The following is a 24,931-nucleotide window of genomic DNA, read 5'->3' as shown; positions in this document are numbered from 1 at the left end:
TACCAGTGACAGGCTAGGACGTGGCCCCAAGTTCACCCATGTGCCAGCAAGTAGCCAGGAAGGAGGGCATCAGTCATCACTGGCTAGCCAGGCCGGCCATCCCCAGGGCCAGCCCTGTGTGGACAAAGCAGGGCAAACCAGGAGAGCCAGCAGCCTTCGGGGGCCCTGTGGGGAGCTCCCAGGGAAGCCATGTTTCCTGTGCAGGCTGGGAGGCCCCAGCCTAGAGAGACTCTCCTCCTTCAGGTTCTGCATTTGGAAACTAATCTAACCTCCGCATCCTGCTGAGGGTCTGGAAATAACAGGGACGTTCAAGTGCAAGCCGGACAGCTAGCCAGGAGAAGGACTAGACCACCAGAGAGCCTCTTCCCTGGGAAGCAGGGCTCCTGGGCTGGCCCTCAGGAAGGAGGCCTGTGTGCCCACAGAGCCTGACGGAGGAAGTGGTGAGCCCTGCCACGCAGCTCGGAAGAGGAAGCCAGTGCAGTGGCCCTGGTCTCCTGTCCACAGGGGATGTGCTCCTTGGAGCAGGGTGCCAGTGATCATCCCTGATGAAGATGATGGCTGCTGTCTACCTCGGTCACCTTCAGGTCCACACGCTGTGGACCCTCCCCGCTCATCCCTGACCACTGCTGCCCTTTCACCATCTCTCTCCCATCCTGCTCTAGACACAGAAATGTGCTGGGTCCTCCTCTCCAGGATGGTGGCTGCTCCTGGCTGTGGCCTCTGCTGCTGATGGGCATGCCTGGGGACTGGCTGTGGGTGGGGTCTTTCATACTCACCTTTCCAGACACTGGCCTCAGATTTCCATGTCTGCTGTCCCTGGAAAGGAACCCAGCAGCTCTGAGGTTGACGGAATTACATTTCCAGCAGCTGTTTCCTTCCCACGTGCAGTGTTGTTAGCTTGTTCTAATCAATAAGTGCACTGGAAGGAGGCTTCGGAACCTTCTGGCTCCACCAGGTAGTATCTCGGCAAGGTCAGCAATTTCGACGTTCTTGTTTAAGACGTGGCAGGACAGGGTGAGGGTGACGTTCTCCAGCAGACCCCGAGACGCACTCTCTTGCTGACCATCCCATCACACCGTTGTTTACAGTTCAGGCTGTAAACAGCAAAGTGCCTGAAGGTGGAAGGCACCGGTGCGAGCACAGGTGGACGTGTGACCCACACAGCACACTGCCGGAACACAATGGCCCACATGTCAGTGGAGGCTTGAGGGGCCACCTGGCCCAGGTGGGGCCTGTCAGGGCTACGCTTCCCCTCCATGAGTGACAGCCAGGATGTGAGCGCTGCAGGTGCGGGCAACAGGTGGCTAGGGGTGCAGCCCTTGCTTGGGTCCCCAAAGTGGAGCTTTTAAGGGCTGCTCTGACGAGGGCCAGGGAGATGGCTGCCCCATCATCTGCCTTTCAGAAGGCTCAGGGACCCCCCTGGAGGCACAAGGAGCCAGGCAGTCTTCCAGGACTCGGTGGGAAATCAACTCAACCTGAAAGGCCTTTCCCGTGACTCGGGCAGGCCTTCTTGGGGGGCGCTTCTGAAACGAGGTGTTCTGCGCAGATGCACACGCGGGGGTGTGGGTCCTACCCTCAGCTCAGTGCAGGAGTCACCAGGCTCACTTGCAGCCAGAGTGGGGGAAGCAAGGCTTTGCTGCTCTGTGCCCCTGGTTTCACAGCTACAAGCCAACAGCTGTGGTGAAGGGGTCAGGACAGCGTTGAGCATCCCATTTAAAGGGAAAACCCGCACTTTAAAGTAAAACTCAGAACCGGGCTGTTGACAGCTGCCTGTGAGAAAGCCTGGGGCACCTGCTGGGTCCACCATGCCATGGCCCTGCTCTGGATGCCTGGGCCTTGCTCCTGCAACAGGACACCAGGATTTCCTCAGGAGCCATCCCCCCCTCTCAGGAGCAGCCCACTATCCAACTTGGAACGAGGCCATGGCCCACTGCAGACTCCTGGTCAGGAAGGGTGGTCTGTTGTCCTTAACATACAAACAACCCAATAGTTGGCCTGCAACTAATTAAACTTCAGAAATTCTCCAAAAATAATGACCTGAACTAAATAAAATGTCCACTGTTGGATAACTTTTGATCACAAAACAACAATTTTATGTGGTTCAACATTCTATTTTTGTGGCTAGCCTTAAAAACAAATCAAGAGCAGCACATCCACATCTTGGAAGGATCCTGGGAAGGAGAGGAGGCCCTGGAGCCAGGGGAAGCGCCACAGCAGCACAGGTGTGTGGGTGCCCAGAAGAATGTGAGCCTGGCATGGAGCAGTGGCAGACTTACAAGCCAGGGCATTAGCAAAAAAGGCAAGTGTGCTGGCACTCAGGGCCGGCTCGTTACAAACCGCTTTTTGAAAAGGATAGAACTGGCCTAAATGTAAGATATGACTGAAAAGAAAAAAAAAAAAACCCCACAACACAAAATATGTTAGATACATTCAAAACAGGCACAGGAAATAGAACAGTCCAGAAGACATTTCTCAAATGAAAAGGAACCCATTCCTTGTAGTCTGCAAAGAGGATCAATTTCCGTGAACCCACAGCTTCCAGGGGATGCTGAGGTACCCCTGTCCCAAGACTTTCCCTCCTTCACTAGCGTTAGCAGACGCAAGCTGCTGTGGAGCACCCTGCGCTGAGGCCGGGCAGCTGGGGGTGGGGGTCTGCCCGGCAGTTCTGTGCCAGCAGTCAGATGCTGCCACCACCACCAACCACCAGCTCCACTTTTTGAAACTGGAAAATCTGCATACCTGGGCCCTGTGCAGGAGGAAGTGACTGCACTAAATCAAAAGAATGAAATAAAAAAAGAACAAGAAAAAAAAAAAACCCCAGGTTTCACATGCAGAAATATGCCAAGTCCCAGCCTCAGCAGCAACCACTGTTGAGGGGACCTGGAGCAGGGGACCCTGTTAGGGAGGTGAACATGCTGGTCTGCACTGCCTTCCAAGTCCCCAGGCACTGAGAGAAAGAAGGGTACTGAGACTCTGCTGACCACAACACTGAGGTGCCTGCCTGCTCTGCAGGGCTGGGGTAGCAGATGGTTTCATCCTCTCCAAGGCTACTACAGGACTTTGTGGTCACCAAGACCCACCACGAGCTGCTGCATAGGACACAGCCAGTGTGGGGGCCTGGGGTGGACTCCAGAGCCAGGCAGGAGGGGCAGGCATGGCCTCCTGGAGCTGTGTGAGGAGTCCCAGAGGCAGGTCCCCAGATCTGGGGCCAGCTAACACTGCAGTGGGGCCTCAGAGTGGGTAAGAAGGCTGAGGCAGGTGGGGGACCTCTGATTATTCCAATATCACTCCTCTGCCAGTCACCTCTGGCCTGGATTCATTGTCAGTGGCTCACTGGGCTCCTTCTCCAGGTCTGGCATGGCCCTACTCTCTGGACACTGGTGGGACAAGGCCAGTAGGGTCCCACTCTGTGCCAGTATCACTGTCTGGCTCATGAAAAACTAATGAGTTCTCGCAACTTTAGCCTCGACATTTCTAAGTTACACAACAAAGCTTAGGTGAGGTTTAGGATTTTACGTGCTTGTCCCCTTGTGAGATTAGACAGACACTTTCTTACCTGCTTTATACGACAAGTTTCTGTTTCAAGACCTCAGACCTCAGCTGTCTCATGGGTAGACTGAGGGAAGGAAAGTTCCCCGACTAGCTCTGTGGCTCTCCTGTGTTGACAGTGCGCCTGAGTGCCTTGCTCTGAGGCCCCCACATCTCTCCCTAGGAGACAAACCCATCTCTCACTTCCTTGCACTACAGTAACATCCCTAGCCCACCCCGGTGGTTGGAGGTGCTCAACAGGCTGGGTCACCCACACGATCACTGCAGCCCACGGCTCACGGAGCTGGACGGGAGGTGGGGCGGGGCAGAGCAGGCAGGACGGGGCAGGGGGCCGGGAAGCACCGTTCCCTCAGCGCCTCACGGGGGGATGGTGGAGGGCTTCGGATGTGCACCGTGTCCTACCGAGCCTCACCCCATCCCAGAGACCCACGGTTAGAAATTCGGGAGCTCTGAGAAACACCTGGAGGTAGTTCTGCAGGATATGGACAATGAGGAACCCGAGCATTTCAGATGCAGCTTCCGTTCATCTTGTACAAAACACGCTCGCGGCTTTGTCCATTCCCTTGCCTGACCACATCACTGAACCTGGGATCAGCCCCAACTCAGGAGCTTCTTCTATACCAGGTTCCCTAGAAATAACACCAATTTCAAGTCCACTGGTGCTGAAAAATCAGACAGCAATTAGAATACCTTTAATTGTACTTAGAACCACTTTGAAATTCAAGATTGCTTTAAAATCACCATATCTAAAATCTCAGGGTAGTTTATTTCCTTAAGGATGTGTGTATATCTACACACAGACATCTGAGCAGATATTCATTTACACTGTGATGATTATTTATAAAAATCATTATCCAAAATAAATTTTTGGTATGTGTCTAGAATGTTAGCTGCTATAATTAACTTCTGTGCTGAGGAGACCAATAAAAGCTTTAAAAAAAACGTCTGGCAAGACATTTTTAGGCCACTGAAGACACTGAAGTGTCTTTATAAAGCACACTGCACTGAAGCATCAAGTTCTCAATTCATGCTTAAGAACCCGTCGAATGTACTAAGTTTAAGGAATTAAAGTTTATCTGAGAAGATACAATGCAGCTGCGCTCTCTGATGTAGCTGTCACTGAGTTTGTGAAAGTGGCTAATTGCCCACGTATGAGTCTCATTTTCAGGCTGTTGGCAGGCAAAGAGTTTAAGTTAACAATAAGCTTATTGAAAACTTTACTGCCATTCAGATGTGTTCCTGTTTAAACCTTTCAGCCAGTGAGAGTTGATCTGCATGCATCATTTTCATGGCTCTTGCCAAGAATTATGTGACCACGTGCCAAAACTAACACAGCCACTTGGAATGGGTGGAGACCACAAGCTCTTGTCCTGCAGCCTGGCCATATGCCACCTGGGTGGAGATAATGTGAAAACAGCGAGTTGGTGTGGTCAGCAAGCTGTGACATCATGATAGTCACCGAATCAGGCGCAGGTACCAACCTTTCTGGAACACGGGATGGTGCAGAGCAGGCAGAGGGAGCCCTTCGATGGCTAGGGGCTTGTGGAAATAGGCGTCCAGCCAGGCTGCGCACCGCATCAGGGGCTCCGATGTTCCCTCTGGACCGCTGACAACCTCAGGAGCTGCTGGGGCCTCCGCAGGGCTGCAAAAGGGACCACGGGGCTTAGTAAACTTCTGGGCCCTGCCTCCACACGTGGGAAGAGTGAATGGCCGCTGTGTCTAGCTGGAGGAACATCTGTGTCCTACCAGCTGCCCAGCAGGAGCCGAGCAGGAAGACGTTGGGTCACCCCCCCACACCCCGCCACCTCCTGGCTTAGGACACTGAGGGCCCATGTGTGAGCTCCAAAGGTCTACGGGCAGGAGGCACAGATACACCAGAGCAGGAGCCATGTGCACCAGTCACGGGGCGAGAGTGTGCTCTTTCTAAGGCAACAGCCACAAAAGTATCAAGTAGCCATCATCAAACATATTCTCCAGAAACGGCAACATCAGCTATAGCACACATGTCCCCCAACCTACTCTGGACCCCAACAGCAGGAGGATATTTTGACTCATGTGCCCACTCCATTTGGCATTCCCAGGTTCCAGAGCACTGATCCTCAGGGGAGTTGCTGGTGGGCCTGGCGCTTCGATGACAGCACTGTGGCTTCTACACCCAGGGCGTCTCCTGGTTCCTTCTCAAGTCTTCCTGCTCATTCTTCCTGGTCACCATCTCCCTGCCCTTTGATGTCCTGAATTTGAACCCCAAACATTTTGGGGTTAATCAGACTGCTCCCTGGCTGTGTCTGCATGGACACTCCTCCTCTGCCTCTTGGTCTGGCCCCTCACAGAACCCACTGCTCACCTTCCACCTGTTGGCAGGTGGTTTTCTTTCCGATCCTGGGCCCTGGAGCTGTAGGCAGATCCGGTTTTATTCCAGCTGCTCAGGACCCACCCCATGAAGCAGCGGCACTGGGCCTGATGTCTTGGATGACTTTCCGCCTGTCCAGCCTTGGACAGGCGCAAGCTTCCAGACCCTTCCCAGGCCTGGCGGGCACAGCTTTTCTACTCTCCTCTGCAGGTAGCACAGCTTCTGAGGCTCTTGTGGGAAGCGGGACAGAGCCTCCTTGACGTCCCTGCGGGATGCTTCCCGGCATCCTTCCCGAGCTCCTGCGGCACCTTGGGTCCTGAGAGGCCTGGAGTGTGAGCTTCCATCATCAGACCATCTTGTCTTCTCTCCATCCTCTGAGCATCCCCGTGAAGCAGGGGGCCTCCGTTCACTGGAAACATGGCCCAGCACAGGCATGACCGGCGGGGCTGAAGTGCCTGGGAGCACAGGTCTGGCTGTGTCTGCCCGAGTTGGGATGGCAGAGGAGATGGATGGAGAAGAGGAACCAGGAGGCCACCCTGGGGGGCAAAAGTCTCAACAAAGAGGAGAAAGGGCTTATGCATGGCTGATCTCAGGGTGTGGGCAGGAGGAATAATGAGTCATGGAAAGGTGGACACAAATTTTGCATGCCAGTCACTGTTGAGGGCCACAGCTGGTTGAGAGGTGACACCAGCAAGCCATTGAGATGATGATGGTTATGTTAAGCTGTGTATTCAATTGTATATTAGACCCCTGCTGTCCACCTGTTACTTTGGAGTTCTCGCAGGGATTCTTGGGGAGTTCGAGTTGGTTGGGGAAGTGCCAGAGGAGGGATTTCTGGTTGGTGTGTGGTGTGTCCTGGGAGAAGGCCGCATGCGTGGCGTGGTGTTCTCGGGAGTGTGAAGAATAAAGGAGTTCCTGTTTTGAACCTACAAGGTTATGTGGCGGCTCGGTTATTTTGTGCCCAGCCAGACTGCGGCATTCGGTGGCCTGTGCGGGGAACGCCTGAAGCTCGGAGGTAAGTAAAATTGCTTGCCTCTGAGGGAAGGCGAGAGAATGGGTGACCATTTCAAAAAACAATGTGTTCTTGTTTTGATTTGTTTTTGTTTCAAGCTGCCTATCCCTAGAACTTTCTCAGGCAAACTGGGAAAAATGGTTGGCTCAAGGTTTGAAGTTGTTCGGCCCTGAGGAAGAGATAGAGATAGACCACGAATATACATTTCAAAAAAATAGGAAAATTGATACGATTTTTTTGTTCCGTTTTGCTTTGGTTTTGTTTTATCTGTTTGAGTTGCGTTATCCTTGTAGCAGAAATATGGGGTCCCTAAACAGGGGAATGTACCTGCCAGAAGCCAAGAGGCCCTAGCTGCCCCAGCAGGGCTACAGCAGTAAGAATGAGGCTGATCCAGAGCTCTGGAAGAGGCCTGTGGTGGAGGGGTTGGTAACCCAGCTGCCACGTGGGTGCTGCCTGGATGGGGCTCATCTTCAATGCCGGCATCTAGGCCACAGCCCAGGCTGCCAGGGACCAGCAGCTCCCTTGCGCTCAGGCAGGTGGGAGGCCAGATTGGAGAATTTGCAGAACTCTCGGAGCACTGCCTCACGCTGCCAGCTCCGGTGGCTCCCGCAGGTTAGTCCCTGGGGGAACCACACTTGTGCAAATCTGTAGTCAAGGGTACACTGTGAGGCAAGGGGCAGCCACCGACTTCCCTCTGGTTACAAAGGCTGACTACCTCACAGCTGCAGCAGAGGCAGAGGAGTGGGGCGTGTGCGCATGCATGCATGCGCTCTCCCACGGGATCCTTTGTTGGAGAAGGCAGGCTGGGCGGGCTGATGGATGACACACCAATGAAAGACACTTCTGCGTTCCTCCTGGGACATTCACACCTTCGATACAGGACCATCAAAGGGGCCAACCTGGGCCTAAGGACATCCCAGGGTTTCCAAGGCTATGCTGTACTCCTACAGGGTGCCTGTGTGGCCAAGTTCAGGGGCGCTGTGGGAAGCAGAGTCTGTCCCCATTGCGGGTGAGCCCCTGCAGAGCTGTGCCAGCTCCTGCTTTGGAGGAGGGAAACCCTGTGGGGTTCCTTGCTCTGCTGGCACTGTCGGCCTGGGTCCTGCAGGGCCATGGCGGGAGGCAGCAGGCCATGCTGGAGTCTGAGAAGGGGCCCTGGTGGTATTTAACCTCTCCCAGGCCTTGAGATGAACTGCACTGACGGGGGGATGCACAGGGTCCACACTGCTACTGGAGAGGCCGTCTAAGCCTGCAGACACTGGCAGGTCAGGAAGGAGCCGAGGCTCCAACGGAGAAAGGAGACAGGAGCTCGCCGGCAGGCCACGCAGGGACAGACCACGGGGACACGTGTCAGGACCGAGACTCTGATCCTGTTGACACAGCACCACGTGGAACAGACCCAGACGACGCAGGGCCTGACACACAGGCTGCTCTCTCGGCCTGAATGGCCGCCTGGGAAGCCTCCGCAGGCCCAGGCACCAAGAGGCCCCGAGGGAGGCGGGGCTCTCTCCGCAGGCAGAGAACAGGCCTCTCAGAGGGCTCCTGGAGGGAGGCGCCGTCCTCTCACGGCCCACTTTCTCTCCCTACTAGCCACGTCTGACCGTGGAAAGGAGAAATCTGCCCTGTGCTTGGCGGAATCATTATTCAATCTTAGGATATTCTTGCTGTTTCTCACTCACCAAATAAGCCGTGCACTGAAGAGGACTAACAGGAAGGATGGAGAACCACGAGATGTGCTCTGCCATCCTGAGGCCCAGGGACAGCTCTAAACCCAGGGAGCAGGACGGTGTTCACTGGGGCCCGCCGGAGCTCCGTCCAGAGCCAAGAGCCGATAGCCAGCGGTCGCCTCGGGGTTAATGCTTAGACAGGAAGTGATGCCCTTGTGCAGCAACCCTCAACTGAGGGCACCAGAGGGACAGGCCCGCCACAACACCCTGTGCCAGACCACCTGGACCTGGCACCTCTTCCGCAAGAGCTCCAGGTTGGTCTTTAGGACTCCAGGGTCTGCTTGGCCCTCACAGGGGCGGCTCGGAGAAGCCAGCATCCCCCTCGGGGAGGGGACATTCTAAGTGAGGGGCAGGGGCTTCTGCCCCCCAAGCACTTGGCACACCTCCAGAGGTACCAGTCCTTCAGCACAGGTGCCCTGGGCACCCAGCACGCATCGCCTCCTGGCCTGCCCACACGGGGTGCCTTCCTCCGCCTCGCCCAGGGAACTGAAGTGGAGCTGGGCTTCCAGCATTTCCCGCTCTTAAAAGGATATGTGAAGAATTTTTATAGTAGTAAAATTCATCTTAAATTGATTTTTTATGCTTGTGCTAAAGATCTCACCTCTGATTTACTCTGTAGTTCCCTTTTTAACTCTTTCTCTATTGGCATTAGATAACTAGTCATGGGTGAAATGTAATTAAACAGCTTTGATTCTGAAGCAAGGATTTATGAGACTACATTTAAAATGAATGGCATTAAACACACACATAAAACCAGATTTTTAAAGCCACGACACAAATTTCCATTTCTATAATAAAACAAAATTTATTCGCCTGCCCTGCCCTCTCCTCCAACCTCGCCTGGCTGGTCCCAGGAAGAACTGCAGTGTGACAGTTCTGCTGGCCGCCGCTGTTACGATGGAGGAGTTTCTGTAGCCTCCCCTGCCCTGACGAACCCTGAAACGGCAATAACGGCAGGCTCCCCGGCCGCGCTCGACATCAAGTCTTCCTGGCACTGAGAAGCAAGCGGCTGGGGCCAGGCCACGCCTCCGGCAGAGCACTGTGGCAGCCCAAGACACCCCCACGGATACTGGGTCAGGACCCAGCTGGGACACCAGCGTCGCAGGAGACTCCCCCCATGAGAGCATAGCAGTTGCATCGCCCTGGGCCTCTTCCAGGGTCACCTGTCACCCACAGAATAATCCTGAGGCCAAGATCAGGGCACTGGGACCCTTTTGCTTTAAACCAGCTGGTAAGATTCCTTGGGCTGATGTTGGTAGGACGATGACAAACCAGGGACTTTCACACAGCAAGGCTGGGGTTGCACATATCCTGTTCCAAGGATTTCTTCAAAAAATGCCAATGGCTGTTCAGAGTTCCTTATAAACAAACAGGACCACAGTACACTGTCATCGGTGGAAGATCCTGGCATCCATTCCAGTGCAGAGCGCGCCCCACATGAAGTTGTGTGGGCTGCGGCCTGCGAGAAGGCCCGGGCCCCTGCTGGGCGCCCCGAGAGCATGTCCCAAGGTGCACTGCATCTCTGACTTGGGCTACAGAAACTGCCTCTGCTTGACCCCAGATGAGTGGCTAAAGCTGTGGCACAACTCCACCAGGAGCACAGGTGTCACCAGGGAAGCCATCTTGCCCTCCTCTCCCCCCTGGCATGAAACCTGCATTTGAAGACACTGGCACCATCAGAACCTGAAGGAAGAGGGACAGCATCATGCCCAGAGAAGTGGGAGGCTGGGGGTGATTTAACCAAGTTCAAATGAGATGGCCCCAGTGGGCGGAGCCAGAGACACTGATGCTGGCTCTCCTCCACGGACGTGCATAGCCAGGGGCGCCGAGGCCAGGACAGTGCACCCCTCAGAAGCCTTGCTTGGGGACCAGTGCTGTCCAGCACCGGCTTGTGCCAGGTGCGACACAGGGGAGAAGCCACACTCCTGACACCCGTCTCACCTCTTTGCAAGTCACAGATGTACCCAATACTATAAACACGAGAGCTTGGCGGCAGACCGGAGCATGCAGATCAGGGGTTCCCAGTGGCAAGGTAAAAGGCCTACTTCTTGATGAACTCTCCTCCCCCAACACGTTACAATGTAGCATACTTGTCTTAAATCCTACTGGCCATCAGCAAACAAGCCCAGAGTTCTTTATAGGATACATCTGATCATCTCTTCTACAGGAAGGACTGAGACCACTCAGGACTGAAGGAACTGTGGGCGCACAGCAGTCTCTTCCGTGACTCAGAACACCTCCAAACTCTCCCTTCACAGGATGGTATTTTTGCCTTATGGTTTGGGAATGTAAATCACAACACCAGAGAGTCACCCAAGGAAAAAAAAGCTGCACACGCCCGAGTTCCCCTGGAATCTGGAAAGGAGCAGATGCAGGCTGCGTCCCTTAGCAAGGCATAAAGGAGGCTTTTGGGGACATGGAGGTGGTGTCTCAGCTCTTTGTGGGAGCAACAGCCCACAGCTATGGCTGACCCAGCTCACCAGACACCCTTGGATGAGACACTTCCCTGGCTGGGCTGCCCACCTAAACCTGGCTTCCTGTGGCCTTCAGAACGTGGCGTAGCAAGCAAGCAGGCCTCCAGGACTGAGGACAGGGCCCCCGACTTCATGGGCTCAGGCAGGTGCCTGGGAGCAGAGGTGACTTCATGATGTCGTGCAGGGACCCTTGCTCAGCCTCACTGGCGAGCTCACAATTACCTCCAGTTTGGAGGTCTCCAGCGGTTGCCCGTGTTTGATGGATTGTCCTGCATGTTATTACACCTTCTGGTCAAGGCGCCGGCACTCTCCTTCCAGGGGTAGGACTGGAGATGGGAAACAAACTACGCTATCTGCTAACAATAAAGATCACTTCTTTAAAAAGGGAAGGCTGACTAAAGGCTTTCCACTCTTCATTACAACCCAACGTAGGTCTGTTTATGCATGGGCTTCCCGGTGAGAACGCCGACTCCATCGGGTCCTCCCTCGGCACCCATAGCTGCTGCCAGGACGATGCAGGGGGTGAAAGCAGAACACATGGTTGACATTCGGCCTTCAAAGGCCTCGGGACTGGCAGGGATCACCAGAGAACTCCCCTTCCACAGGACTTTCTTGTGCAGCCGATGAACAAATGGTGTCTGTGACAACTCCGTGGCACGGCCTGGTGGCCAGCAGCTGTCTGGGCAACACCACCACAGAGGCTCCACAGTCTGTGCAATCATCAGCACCGTCTAGAGTTACTTTAGGAAACAGAAGAGGGAAAGGGAAAACTGAAGTGCAGATGCCAGTGGTCAGAAAGGTCGCCCAGAGCCCGCCAGTCCATTCTAAGACGGAGGCGGGCGAGCAGGAGCTGACAGAAGGTGCACCTGAGCCTCGTGGTCCTGAGCGCCTGCTGAGGGGTTGCTGGTGAGGACGAGGCGTACTGTGCTCTGCTCTCCAAGACCCCTGGGAGCCTATCTCACTGAGCTGTAGTCCCACCCCAAGAACGAGACTTCTGACAGGAAGGAAAGGGCAAACGCGGAGGAAGAGCAGTTCACCTACACTCACACTGAAAAGGACAGGCCCAACCAGCCTTCTGCACCCTCAGGGACGAGACTGCCCACGGTCACCTGAGGCCAGTTCATTGGTTAACCTCCACTACCTGCCATGGTTTGGATCGGAAATGTCCCCAGAGGCCCAGGTGTCGAAGGCCTGGTCTCCAGCCTGTGGTGCTGTTGGCAGGTGGAGGAGGCTTTTGGAGATGGGCCTGGTGGGAGGGGAGAAGGTCACGGGGGCGTGTCCTGGAAGAGGTATTAGGACCCAGACCCCTGCCTCTTGTTCTTTGCCTTCTGGCTACCGTGAGGTAAGGAGCTGCCTCTGCCTGCGCTTCTGCCCCAAGACAGAGTCAGAGCAGCCATGAACAGGAACAGGGGCCCAAACTGGCCTTCCTCCCTTCAAGCCGTTTATCTCAGGTGTTTTGTCACAGGGATGGAAACCTGGCTAACAACACCTGATCTTGAAGATGTGCCCACTACAAAGGGAAGACTTCCCATCATCCAGATGGGGAGTGAGTAATGAAGGTAGCCCATTCCCTATTTGGGCAGGGGTATACCCATAGGTGTGGCAGGAAGGTGAGTTTCAACTTGAGTCAGCAGCAGGGCTGGTGAAGAATTCCGGCAATCAGGTCAGCTGTGTCTCCCTGGGCCTTTCTTGTGTGACCCCTGACAAAGATGGACACAGACACCACTGCCTGCCTGTATGCCCTGTGTGCCCTCCAGCCCACCCCGGCATGAATGCTACATGAATCTTATCACACGTCAAATGGCTTGTGTCCCAAGGTTAACGACAGGAGGGGAAGAGGCAGTTCAAAATATAGTTAGGTTCCAATTTGCTCACTTTCTGGGTGGCCATGGGTGTGTTGCTCAAACTGGATATCGATTTTTAATGAGCATCCCAAGCTCTCAAAATTTGAGGCTGAAATTAACATCAGACCTAAGCAAGTCCATAAAGGAATTTACAACAACAGTTTAAGGCACCCACAAAAAATTTGAGAAAATTTTACATAGATTTTAAACTCCTCCCCCTAAGAACTATATATTGTTTTCCTTTAAAAAAATAATTGATTCTTAAAAATACATCAGCAGTAATAAAACCTACTTTTATAAGAATTTAAAACAGTATACTTGGCAGAGTAGTCTGCCCTAAGAATGCCCTATTTACTTTTACACCTAAATGTAAATCATTAAAAGAATAATTGTATTTTACCAACACTTTAACATATCATTAAAAGTCTCTTCTATTTGACAGATGAAGATAAAAACACCCCAAAACTATAGATGAGCGATCAGGTCCCTAATGATTCCAAAACAATTACAGGATGCAGAGCAATCTAGTTAAATTTTATTCAAAAGCTGACTACACTTGTGTTTTCTTTTATTTTTCTATCAAGAAACCCATGAGGCTTAAGCACAATTCATTATGTATGAGACCCCACTCACAGTCCTCGACTGTTGATTAATAGCAAAGTTTGCTGTATGTACATTTGCAACATTAGATGCATACAATATGCTAACTTATTCTTTCACTGAAACTAATTATTTACAAAAATGACTACTTGAGACTACAATTTATTAAACGCATGCATCCAGTCTCAATTTGGCCCCCAAAGACAGCCTGGAATGAAGATCTTTTACTTGATGTGACAACTTCTAGAAACGCTGTTATTAATATTGTAAATGTGGCAAATAAAGAGTTCAAATAGCCTTATGTCTGTGTTGCCTTTGCTTTCTACCACCGAGCAGCGAACAAAGAGGCTTTTCAATGTTGCACACGCACATGAAAGGTACTTTCCTCTCTCCTGGTTTAATTTAGCTTCTTTTGAATAAAATGCTTATACATCTGTAAAAATACTTTTAAAGAGTCCTTCCACTAGTCTCATCAAATTGTTGGGGCTTTCAAACGCATGCGTATTTCCCGAGGGATCTTTGGGGCTAGGTAACTTTGCATTATTCAACAATTCTCCTTCCCAACCTTAGAAATCAAGGCGCCTGAATCTCTGGGCTCGTCTGTGGACAGGGTTTCCCAATGCCTCATGTAGGGTTTGGGCGTGTAGTTCAAGTGGGCATCTGATTGACCGCTGGCATATTCTGTGCTAACTCTAGGCAGCACCACCTGCCTCTGCGCCCTCTCCTTCTGGCTTCTCCCAGCTGGCTAACCTGCACACATTCTGCAGTTTCCCCTCCTCACACCTCCAGATCCTCTGCCCTGCTGAGGGGGGTGCCACGGGAGGCTGAGCAAAGAGAGATGAATCAGACTGCTTGCCCCACAAGCCCAAATAAGGAAAATCTGCCCAGAGACAGGACAATAGTCAAAAGGCACCCCATGCTACCTGCTGCTCTGTGCCTTGACAGGTTTTGCAAGGACCCCTAAGAAAAAGTTGATGTGAGTTTCAGTCAATGGCCTGCCCAAGGACATCCATGGAGCTGAAGCGAGAGTGCGCCCTTGTTCTCTACATCAGACCCGTGCTACGAGAAAAAGCAAGCAAGGTGAGCACGGGAAAATCCCAGACAGCTGCTTAGATGGGAGGTGATGGTTTAGGACCATGCAATTTAACATCCCGATTCTCCCAGCCACACTGGCCAGCTCAGGCCTAGGGAAAGCAACGGGCTTCAGAAGTCCCAGGAGAATATCTAGTCATACCCCTCTGCCTGACGCAGCGCCCTGGAGAGGTGGGGTCCACCAAACAGAGTCAAGCACCAGCTCAGCATTGAAAACAACTCTAGGCAGACACTGGTGTGCGGCTTCAGGTAGCTGCTGAGGCCTGATGTGCACAAGGCTACAGTTAAAGCCATCTCTTTACCCTCCCCATAACCCAAGGGGGGCATCCCCATGCCCCAGAAGAACCCGAGGTCCAGAGCTGGGGCGATGATACCACATCCTCAGGGAGGGGACAAGGACTGGGATGAAGTGCAGTCTGAACCACCTCCATGAAAAGGACACTCCGCACATCTCTCAGAAATAGAGGCCAACGGTCACCCCACCTCACTCAAAGCCTTCGTCCCCGGGCTTTGTTCTGGATGACACACATTCCATCAGCATGTGGGTCTCTTCCTTTACTTGAGGCCGTCTACCAGGTGGGAGCTCTAGGCCTCTATCTTCCTGTTCAAAGACAATGGGATTCTGAGTAGCCAGTCGAGAGACAGACAGATACTAGGTGCTCACACCATGGGTCTCAGGCCCCCAGACAGCTGCCCCTTTGCCCTGGAAGGAAGGTCATACTTGGGTTTAAACACCTTGGTTACCTGACCACATGACGCAACATTCCTTTGCCCAGGTAAGAGGTCAAGGCCTGAATGCCCAGGCCCGGCACCTCCCCACTGCGGACCCTCCAGAGCCAGGCCCAGAGTGACTAAGGCCACCACACTGCTCCATGTAGCCTGGAAGGCCAGCAGTGAGGGCCGTGCTGTAGCTGGCAGGGGTGGGATTGAAAGAGCAGCTAAACACAAACCCTCCTACAGACTATACCAGGCGAGCTCCCAGGGAATAATTACCCCGGAGAGGGCTCCACCCATCTCAGCCCTGGGCCCTCTCTGGCTTGGTTTTGGAGCCAGATCCTGCCCACTGAAGGGATGAGTAATCGAGAAGCCAGGTGTTAAGGTACTCACCCCAGCACGGGCACCGAACACCACCTGCATTTCAGATTTCATTTTTCCAATGAATAATTTGCTGAAAACCATTCCCTAGGGAGAACAACCCACCAGGTCTCTTTAAACATGAGAGCCGCATTTCTCTGCCTTTCCAGATTCTGTAGCTGACTGCGGAATAACAGAGTTTGCTGAAGCCCAGGGAATGGGCATCACTTCCAGTTTTGCTTACTTTGATGGACTCTACAGTGAAAGCCTGGAAACGGTGCACACTCGAAGACACAAACGAACGGGCTCCCTTTGTGTCTGCTCTGCTCCCCACTCCTGGTGCCAGGCGGCCAACGGCATGAGGAGATGAAACAAAGGGAAACGCAGCTCAGGGCAAAACTGCGAGCTCCTCTTCCTTCTAGGAGTGTAGCGGGAGTGGATTCCAGCAGCTGCACTCACCCTCTCCCCTCCAGGTTCCCAGCCTCCAAAGGAGTCCACTCAGCTGTTGGCAGGAGGAGCCAAGAGGCCACAGGGAGAGTCTGGTGCCTGCTCTGTAGGCATCACCTTCTCATCTGCACCAGAGGACAACTGGGGGACCAGGACAACGCAGCCCTGAGAAGCAGGGACCTCGTGCTCCTCTCCTTGGGCTGCAAGCAGCAGCAGGAGGCCCCAGACAAGAAGCTTCTGGTGGAGAACAGTGTTCTTGAATACTGCCCTTCCATCTCCAAGCAGGCCTGCTTCCTCTGCCACCGACGGGGCCAGACACACCCACCCCAGTCCAGCTTAGTGTTGACCTCCGCCAGCTTACAGGTAGCTCTGCCATCCTAAGAGTCAGAAAAAAAATTGTTTTTCATTTTAGCAATGGCGTACACAATTTAAGTTTTAAGATAATAACTAAGTGTTCTGAAGACACTGCCCCACTTCTTTCCAAAAGGCGTGGAGTAGATGAGGGTTGACCTCCGTGGGGTTCAGTCCCATTGACTTACATGGTGTGCTCGTTAATATGTAATCCTGCCACTAAATTACCTGCCTTATAATAAATAAATAATATATTGTTCCCTATTATCAAACAGCAGAGTTTTTAGAGGTCAGCAGAGCACACGGCGTGGGCACTGCGACTTCTCTGGAACAATTTCCACAGCTCCCTTCTAAGAAGCCCTGGCTTCTCCCTGGACTGCCACAGCTGGAACACCTCAGTTGGTCAGCAAAGTTGAGAATACTGCATTTTATATCTGACGAGGAGACCGACTTCAGGTTAATGGCCAAAAAATCTTAAGTAACTATTAAATGGACAGTTAATATAACTGTGTTTTAAAACACTGAGGTCATATTTAATTTTGAATTGAAACTTAAAATGCACTTTCTGGCAAGAATAGAGAGTAATAAAACAACATTAACTACAGAAGAAAATGTAAGGCTCACATTATTGAAATCCATCTCCCCCTCCCCCCTTGGATCTCGAGAAACAGAACATGGTTCACTCCTTTCCCACAGGTGCTGTCCTGGGCCCCAAGAATCAGGAGCTCCCACCAGGTAGACGGTTCCCTCAGGGCTCGGCCACCTCCCCTCTCGTCCTGGTCTTCCTTCCAAAGGGGCATAGACTGAGTTCAGCTGCACCCTCAGCCCTTCCAGTCAGAACTCCACCGGGGAAGGGCTGGTGATGTCCAAATGCAAAGCAAGAGAGAACAGGGTGGGAGACGCCTGGGAAAAACACAGGGGCCCAGAGAGCCGGGAGGCAGGGCGGGCACTCAGCTCCTTCAGAAGTGCCAAGTCCCTCTCCACGGGGGTCGCAAAGTCCAATTTTATGTGCTTCTCTTCAAAAATTAGTGCAGCCCTCTGGGAGGAGGTCACACCTCAGGCGTGAGGGTCTTGTTAGTGGACCTCAAGCCTGGACCAGCTTTCCCGCCTCCCAGGGGAGAGGGGAGGGGCCTCAGGGCTTCCCAGGAAACCCCCAGCACTTATTTGCAGGTGTTCTGACATTTGGAAAGGGAAAGGCCCTGTGCACAAACCCTAGAGCCCAGCAGCGTTTCTGAGACTCCACCTGGTTGCACTTGAAACTCTCACTGGCACCCCAGGCGAGCAGAGGGCAGGAAGATCCACCTGAGATGAGGCTCTGGCAATCCAGGGGCCCAGGTCAGCTCTGATTCCCTGGCACCTGGTGCGTGGCCTTCCCCCACCAGCACAGCGGGTCCTCTGTTGGTCGTCCCCACATGGGGTCATCCAATCCCCTGGGAGAGCTGCAGGCCACTGGCCTCCTGATTCATTCAAACCATGTGAGCAAGAGTCTCCTCTCCAAATAGGAAAGGACACTCAGATGCTCAAGAAACTTCTAGTTTGTTGAACAAAAAAATGTAGAAAAGGTAGTTTTTATGTCACAGTAGCTTTTAACTGCAAATTAACATCCTGGCACTTTATCTTCACAACAGTGAGATGTTCAAGAATTTAACTGCAAAGAAAACAACTTTTACAAATCTCACGGAATTCGGATCCCTGGAAACACAGACTCCATCTGAGAGGGGCCAAGACCAGGGGTGTGTTTGCATAGCTGTCTGTCCCCCTTCCTGGGGCCCCAGGTCTGTTAATGCTGGCTCAGAAGACGTTGGAGTTGTGTGTACAATAATCACCAGACATTAAAATCTCTAGGTGACACCCTCTTGGCCACATGTCAACACTGCATTGTGAGCCCATGGGTCCATTTCTGGGTAGCTGACTGGGTGAGGCTCCCTGCCTGCTGGTCCCTTCTGAGAGCGGTGCTCAACCTGAAGCAGTCTACAGGGGCGCTGTACCACTGCCACACTGGGGACAGCGAATGGACTGCAGCCATCAAGTCAGGGGCTCTGAGAGCATCTTCCTCCTTCTGCTCTCTGAGGACCCCAGCTGGCCCCTGACCCCAAGGCCAGCAGGGCAGCTGTCACTCATGTTCTACTACGTGGCTAGCAGGCATTCAACCATAGCCTGGCTCCCATTCCTCCCCAGGCAGGACTCCCCATGGCCTCTAGGGTCGGTCAGCAAATCCCACCAACCACCGGAGTCTGTAAACCAAGTGTTATTGGAAACTGGCCACACCCATTTGAATTCATACACAGCTATGAGCTGGGCAGTTGTGACAGGTGTCTGGCCTGTGGGAGGTCCTGCAGGAGGCAGCTATGGGCCCTGCTAGGGACTCATGCTGACCCAAGCTCTCTTCCTTTGCCCGGAAATATCTGTGTCCAGCTCTCTCAGCTGTTCCCGTCATTCCCAAGTGCCTCTGTGCTGGGTGTCCCCTGAAACATTCAGATCCACATGTTGCTCAAATCCTAACTCAACTCCTTTGCTAATTCTATACTCTGCATGTGGGTGGCACTGAAGATCCAAGCCACTGCAGCAATGACGAGCACCCCCAGGGACCAGGCACCCTGCACTCGCCCATCAATCCCCAGGAGGTGGGGGAAGCATCTGGATCCTGTCTTTGTGGAGGAAATCAAGGCTCAACTCTCCAAGGCCGCAGGCTACAAAGTGGGTAGGGACCAAAACACACATCTTTGCCCCGGCACCTGAGCTGCTGCGGCCTCCCAAACCTGGTCTCTAACACCTTTAACCCAGAGAGTACGTTAATAGCACATTCCCAGATCCAGGTCCCTCCACAAACCAGGAGGAACCAGGCCGGCAGGAGCCCGCTTCAGCTGCACCTGAGGCCCGCTCCCATCATGCCTCCGTGTTCCCTCTGCAGTGTCCCTGTGACACGGACTCTGGGGTCCTCCCTGCCCCGGCTCTGCAGCCTGCCGGGCTCTGGTTGCTCACCCTTCCCCATGTTCAGCCTCCTCTGCTCCCTCCTCTGCAGTGTTACTGGAAAACCACAGCCTCAAGAGCACCGTCCTAAGAGCTCGAACGAGCCCCATGTGCCTACCTGATGTCCTCTTGGTCTCAGCAGCCTCCACCACACGGACCTCTCAACCCTCCTCTGCTCCTCCTCCTGCCAATGCTCCCCGGCCAAGGCTCTGCGGGGACTCTTCCAATTTGGGGTGTCACTCACTATAGAGAACCTGCTGGGGATAGATGCAGGTGTCCCTCACAGCTCCCAATTCTGAAGGCCAGGAGGCTGGCCATCACCGCTGACTTGAGACAATCACCCACACGGGAGGCCGGTCCCAGGTTCCACCTGGCTGTAGACACAGCCCTACAGTTCTCACTGTTTGTGACTGAGGGTGCTCCTCTCCCTTCCCTACCCAGCCACACACATGACGTCCAAGCCAGCTTGGACAGCCACCAGAGCCGTGGAGCTGGCCGCTCCACACTTCAGTCATGCCCAGAGATCCTGCTTGGCTGATGTCCTTGTCCTGCTCCCAATCCTTCTCTGACTCCTCGTGTGCACTCGAGCATCAGAGCCCCAGGCACCTGACCCTGGACTCAGGCTTGGCAGGTGTGGCCTCTCCGTCCTTTGCAGGCCTACAAGGTGCCTCTCTCTCCTCCAATCTGGGTGCCTGAAACCAGTCTCCCATCCTGACCTCTGCCATATCATAGCACCCCTGATAGGACCCCTCTCCATCCTCCTGAGCCCTGGATTCACCCAGGAGCCTATAAACATGGCCGAATCTCACCCTCCAGGGTGCCCTTGGGGCACAGTGTGCAGCCTCAAGACCATCTCTCTACCCACTCTGCTGGGCCTCCGCGGGCTCAGGCCACACGATGGCCCCACAGATAGCAGCTGCAGTCAGGGCCTCCTGCAATGTGCTCAGGATGGCCGGTGGGTTGTCAAGACGTGCAAAGTTCAAGGGGGGAACTGGGCACAAAGAGACCTTAACACACCCACACTCAAAATGACCACAGCTCTACTTCAAGGGGCGAAGTGACAATTTTGACATTCTGTGTCACCTTAATGTACTTCCTCAAAGATGTTTAGTGTTTTCCGTCAACGTCTCCATGCATTCTCTGAAAGGCACAACAACCAAACCCCAGCAGCTGAGCAAACACAACAACTGTGCCACATAAGCCACCAGAAGCTTTAGTCTGTGACTACTGCAAGTCAAACAGGTTGGGTGTGGTGACACATGCCCGTAATCCAGGTGACTGAGGGGCTGAGGCAGGAGGATTCAAGTTCAAAGCCAGCCTCAGCAATTTAGCAAGGTCCTTTCTTTTTTCTTTCTTTTTTTTAAAATAAGTACTATTTCAGTTGTAGTTGACACAATACCTTTATTTTATTTATTTATTTTTAGGTGGTGCTGAGGATCGAACCCAGGGCCTCACACGTGCTAGGCAAGCATTTTATCGCTGACCACAACCCCAGTCCTTTCTTTTTATATTTTAATTTTTTATTTTTATATGACAGTGAAATGCATTATAATTCTTATTACACATATAGAGCACAATTTTTCATATCTCTGGTTGAACACAAAGTATATTCACACCAATTCATGTCTTCATACATGAACTTTGGATAATAATGATCATCATGTTCCACCACCATTTATAACCCCCTGCCCCCTCCCTTACCCTCCCCACCCCTCTGCCCTATCTAGAGTTCAACTATTCCTCTCATGCTCTCTCTCCCTATTCCACTATGAATCAGCCTCCTATATCAGAGAAAACATTTAGCATTTGGTTTTTTGGAATTGGCTAGCTTCACTTAGCATTATCTTCTCTAACTCCATCCATTTACCTGCAAATTCCATGATTTTATTCTCTTTTATTGCTGAGTAATATACCATTGTGCATACATGCTACATTTTTTTTTATCCATTCACCTATTGAAGGGCATCTAGGTTGGTTCCAAGTTTAGCTATTATGAATTGTGCTGCTATAAACACTGATGTGGCTGTGTCCCTGTAGTATGCTGTTTTTAAGTCCTTTGGGTATAGACTGAGGAAAGGGATAGCTGGGTCAAATGGTGGTTCCATTCCCAGTTTTCCAAGGAATCTCCATAGTGCTTTCCAGATTGGCTGCACTAATTTGCAGTCCCACCAGCAGTGTATGAGTGTACCTTTTCCCCCACATCCTCGCCAACACTTAATGTTGTTTGTCTTCAGAATAGCTGCCATTCTAATTGAAGTCACCAGACCTTAAAGTATACTACAGAGCAATAGTAACAAAAAAAGCATGGTATTGGCACCAAAACAGACATGCAGACCAATGGTACAGAACAGAGGACACAGAGACAAACCCACATAATCACAGTTACCTTTTATTAGACAAAGGTGCCAAAAACATGCATTGGAGAAAAGATAGCCTCTTCAACAAATGGTGCTGGGAAAATTGGAAATCCATATTCAGCAAAATGAAATTAAACCCCTATCTCTCACCATGCACAAAACTCAACTCAAAATGGATCAAGGACTTAGGAATACAACCAGAGACCCAGAGTCTAACAGAAGAAAAAGGCCCTAATCTCCATCATGTGGGTTACGCCCCAACTTCCTTAATAAGACTCCTATAGTGCAAGAATTAAAATAAAGAATCAATAAATGGGATGGACTCAAACTAAAACGTTTCTTCTCGGCAAAAGAAACAATCTGTGAGGTGAATAGGGAGCCTACATCTTGGGAGCAAATTTTTACTCCTTACACATCAGATAGAGCACTAATCTCTAGGGTAAATAAAAAACTCAAAAGCTAAACACCAAAAAAACAACACAAATAACCCACTCAATAAATGGGCCAAGGACCTGAACAGACACTTCTCAGATGATATGCAATCAACAAATACATGAAAAATGTTCATCATCGCTAGCAGAGAAATGCAAATCAAAACTACTCTGAGATTTCACCTCACTCCAGTCAGAACGGCAGCTATGATGAAGATAAGGTCCTTTCTTAAAGGAAAAAAATAAAAGGGTGGGGATGGAGCTCAGTGGTAGAGTGCCCCTTGCTTCTATCCCAGCAATGACAAAATGAGACAAACCAAAACCTAAACAGCCAAGAGCAGGCTGAGCCACATCCAAGGGACACGGGGACTTCCATGGTTTCAGCCTCAGTCCACCCCGAGTCCAAGATTCTGTAGGTGCTCATGGGGGTGGTACGAGCTGGAGGAGTCTAGAGACTTGGTTTTAGGGTCCCTCCATGCACATGCTCCACAGCCGCCTTATCTCACATGGCAGCTTGGGCACAGAGACGACCGGGTCAGCGGCACGGAATGTGCACAGCAGCCAGAGCGAGGGGCGCCACTAAGCCTCCAACGGACCCGAGCACCACCATGAGTAGGGCCACGGGGAGGCCAGGGACCTCCTCCCTCCTGTCAGATTAAAAAGCAGGCAGACCAGCGACGTGGGACGGGGCGCGGGCCTGTGTCGGCTGCTGGACCCACTGCACCGCTCCAGGGCCTTCTCTAACACATGAAGAGGTCGAGTCACAATCGAGCACAGCGTCCACCCTCTCCAGGGCTCAGGGCCCCCTCCTCACCTTCTCGTTAATTGTTACGTGACTAGAGGAACCAGCTCCTCCTATTTCCAAACACCAAGCCAGGAACAGGGGGGTGCTGGGTCTGAAGCTGCACCGCTAAGCCTGGGAAACTGCAAAGTACCCTGCTTGCCAATTCCATTAAATATTTTACGGAAAAAAGTGAAATAATATACATGAACCAGAATCGAGTAATTCTGCTGAACATTAAGAAACAAAGGATCAAAAAGAAACAAATGCTTTTTCAAAAGAGCCCGGCAGCAGCATGATGCATGCACTCCCGGGCGGCGAGGAAGGGTGGCCGTCGCCCAGGCTGGACAGTGCGGCAGAGCTCTACTCCAGAGCTCTCTCTAGTCCCTTGTTACGGAGCTGCCTTCTGAGGATGGCCCACAGACAGCAGAGCACGGACCCTGGCTCAGCCTGGAGGCCACATGGAGGGACACCTCACCTGGCTCTTGGTTCTCCTTCATCCTGTGCTTCACACTCATCTCTTCTGGTCTTGAACCGCTTGTTCACAAGGTCTCGCCAGAATCAGGCAAATACAAAGACCAGCCAGGACAGGCAGCCTCCCCAGGTACCAAGGGGGACAGCCTCCTGGCCCGTCCTGCTCAGGCAGCACACTTCCTGCCACTCTCCCTGAGGGTACCTGGAAGCTGACAGAGCTCTAGAGCCCTGGTGTTTCGGCGTCTTGACTTTTTCTTTACTTTTTTAAAAAACGTGCTCCTGTCCACCTACCTACCAGTCTGTCTCCCAACGTCTACTTCCACCGCTTTCGACATTAAGTCTGAAGAGCTGCCGATTCTTTCAGAAGAGATTTAAATAAACTTCGGAAGCCAGAGGAGTAATTTTCTTTATAATTGACATTAAAAAGTAGCATGAAATAGATGAAGGATGGTTGTTGAGCACATCTGCCACTGTGCACGTCTCAAACTTTAGAATAATGAGGGGCGAGGGGGAAGGAAAGGTTCATGGGTCAATCTTCAAAACTGGAGAATAATTAAACACAGAAGTACATCGATACAAATATAAACAAACATTTCTTATTCAATTACGTGGAAACAGAGCTGAGAAAGATGTGTCCATGAAGATAATTCATCACAAAAATAGCAGAGACTTCCCCTTCTGAGCTGTGTGTGCTCATCTCAAGGGCAGGGAGTGGCCAGACCTCCTGCAAGGACAGCTCTTCAGACCCCACCTTCCCTGGCACCGGTGGCTCTGAGGACACCCAGCACCAGTTCCTCGCTCCTGCAAGAGCTGTCTGTGGATTCTTGGCGTGCACCACTTGGTTGGGTGGGGCACAACTGGTGGAGTGAGGCAGGAGTCTCAGTGGGAAGGGCCTGGGGGTCCTGCTGAGCTGTGGGGGACAAGCTCTGCCTCCATCCCAGGGAGACTCCAGGCGTGAGGCTGGGAGTAAGACCCAGGACTGGCTTTTGCAGCTGGCTGAAGGGAGCGCGCCAGACCCCGGCCAGGCAGGAAGCTGGGGGCTCCAGCAAGACTTGATACTTGACCCTGGGAATCAGGTGTGAATTGCTGTGCTCTCACCCCTACGTGCTCTCATCAAAGCTGCTAACCCGTTCTTGCTAATCATCGTAATTCATAAGTTTTATATACATGGCATATCTGAAAGTCAGCAAAATGAATGTTTATCTGACCATCAGTCACCTGCTTCCAATTTCGCTGACCAAAGACACTGACTGGGTCTCCTCATGGAAAATTTTGAAGACGTTCCTGTGTGATCAGTCTTACAGCAGCACAGGCCTGCTCTGGCTTCCCATGTCATCAGCTACCTGGGTCTGCCTCAGACCTGTGCTTCACATGCAGGACGCAGAGCCCCTGGGGAAGCAT

At 52.3% G+C, this 24,931-nt stretch overlaps 1 protein-coding gene across 2 annotated transcripts in view; it reads right to left on the bottom strand.

Moving 5' to 3' along the window:
- MGMT (O-6-methylguanine-DNA methyltransferase) overlaps positions 1-24,931 on the bottom strand; it is a 232,729-nt gene that overhangs the window by 39,503 nt on the left and 168,295 nt on the right. For both annotated transcript variants that reach the window (XM_081266970.1, XM_081266971.1), the window contains one exon: positions 5,031-5,191. In XM_081266970.1, the coding sequence (XP_081123096.1) occupies positions 5,031-5,191 (161 nt within the window). The remainder of the gene's footprint in view (positions 1-5,030; positions 5,192-24,931) is intronic.

The sequence above is a fragment of the Spermophilus citellus genome (genome assembly GCF_964194105.1).
Source record: "Spermophilus citellus genome assembly, chromosome: 15".
Taxonomy (NCBI): Eukaryota; Metazoa; Chordata; class Mammalia; order Rodentia; family Sciuridae; genus Spermophilus; species Spermophilus citellus.
This window is presented reverse-complemented; position numbering and strand designations above follow the sequence as displayed.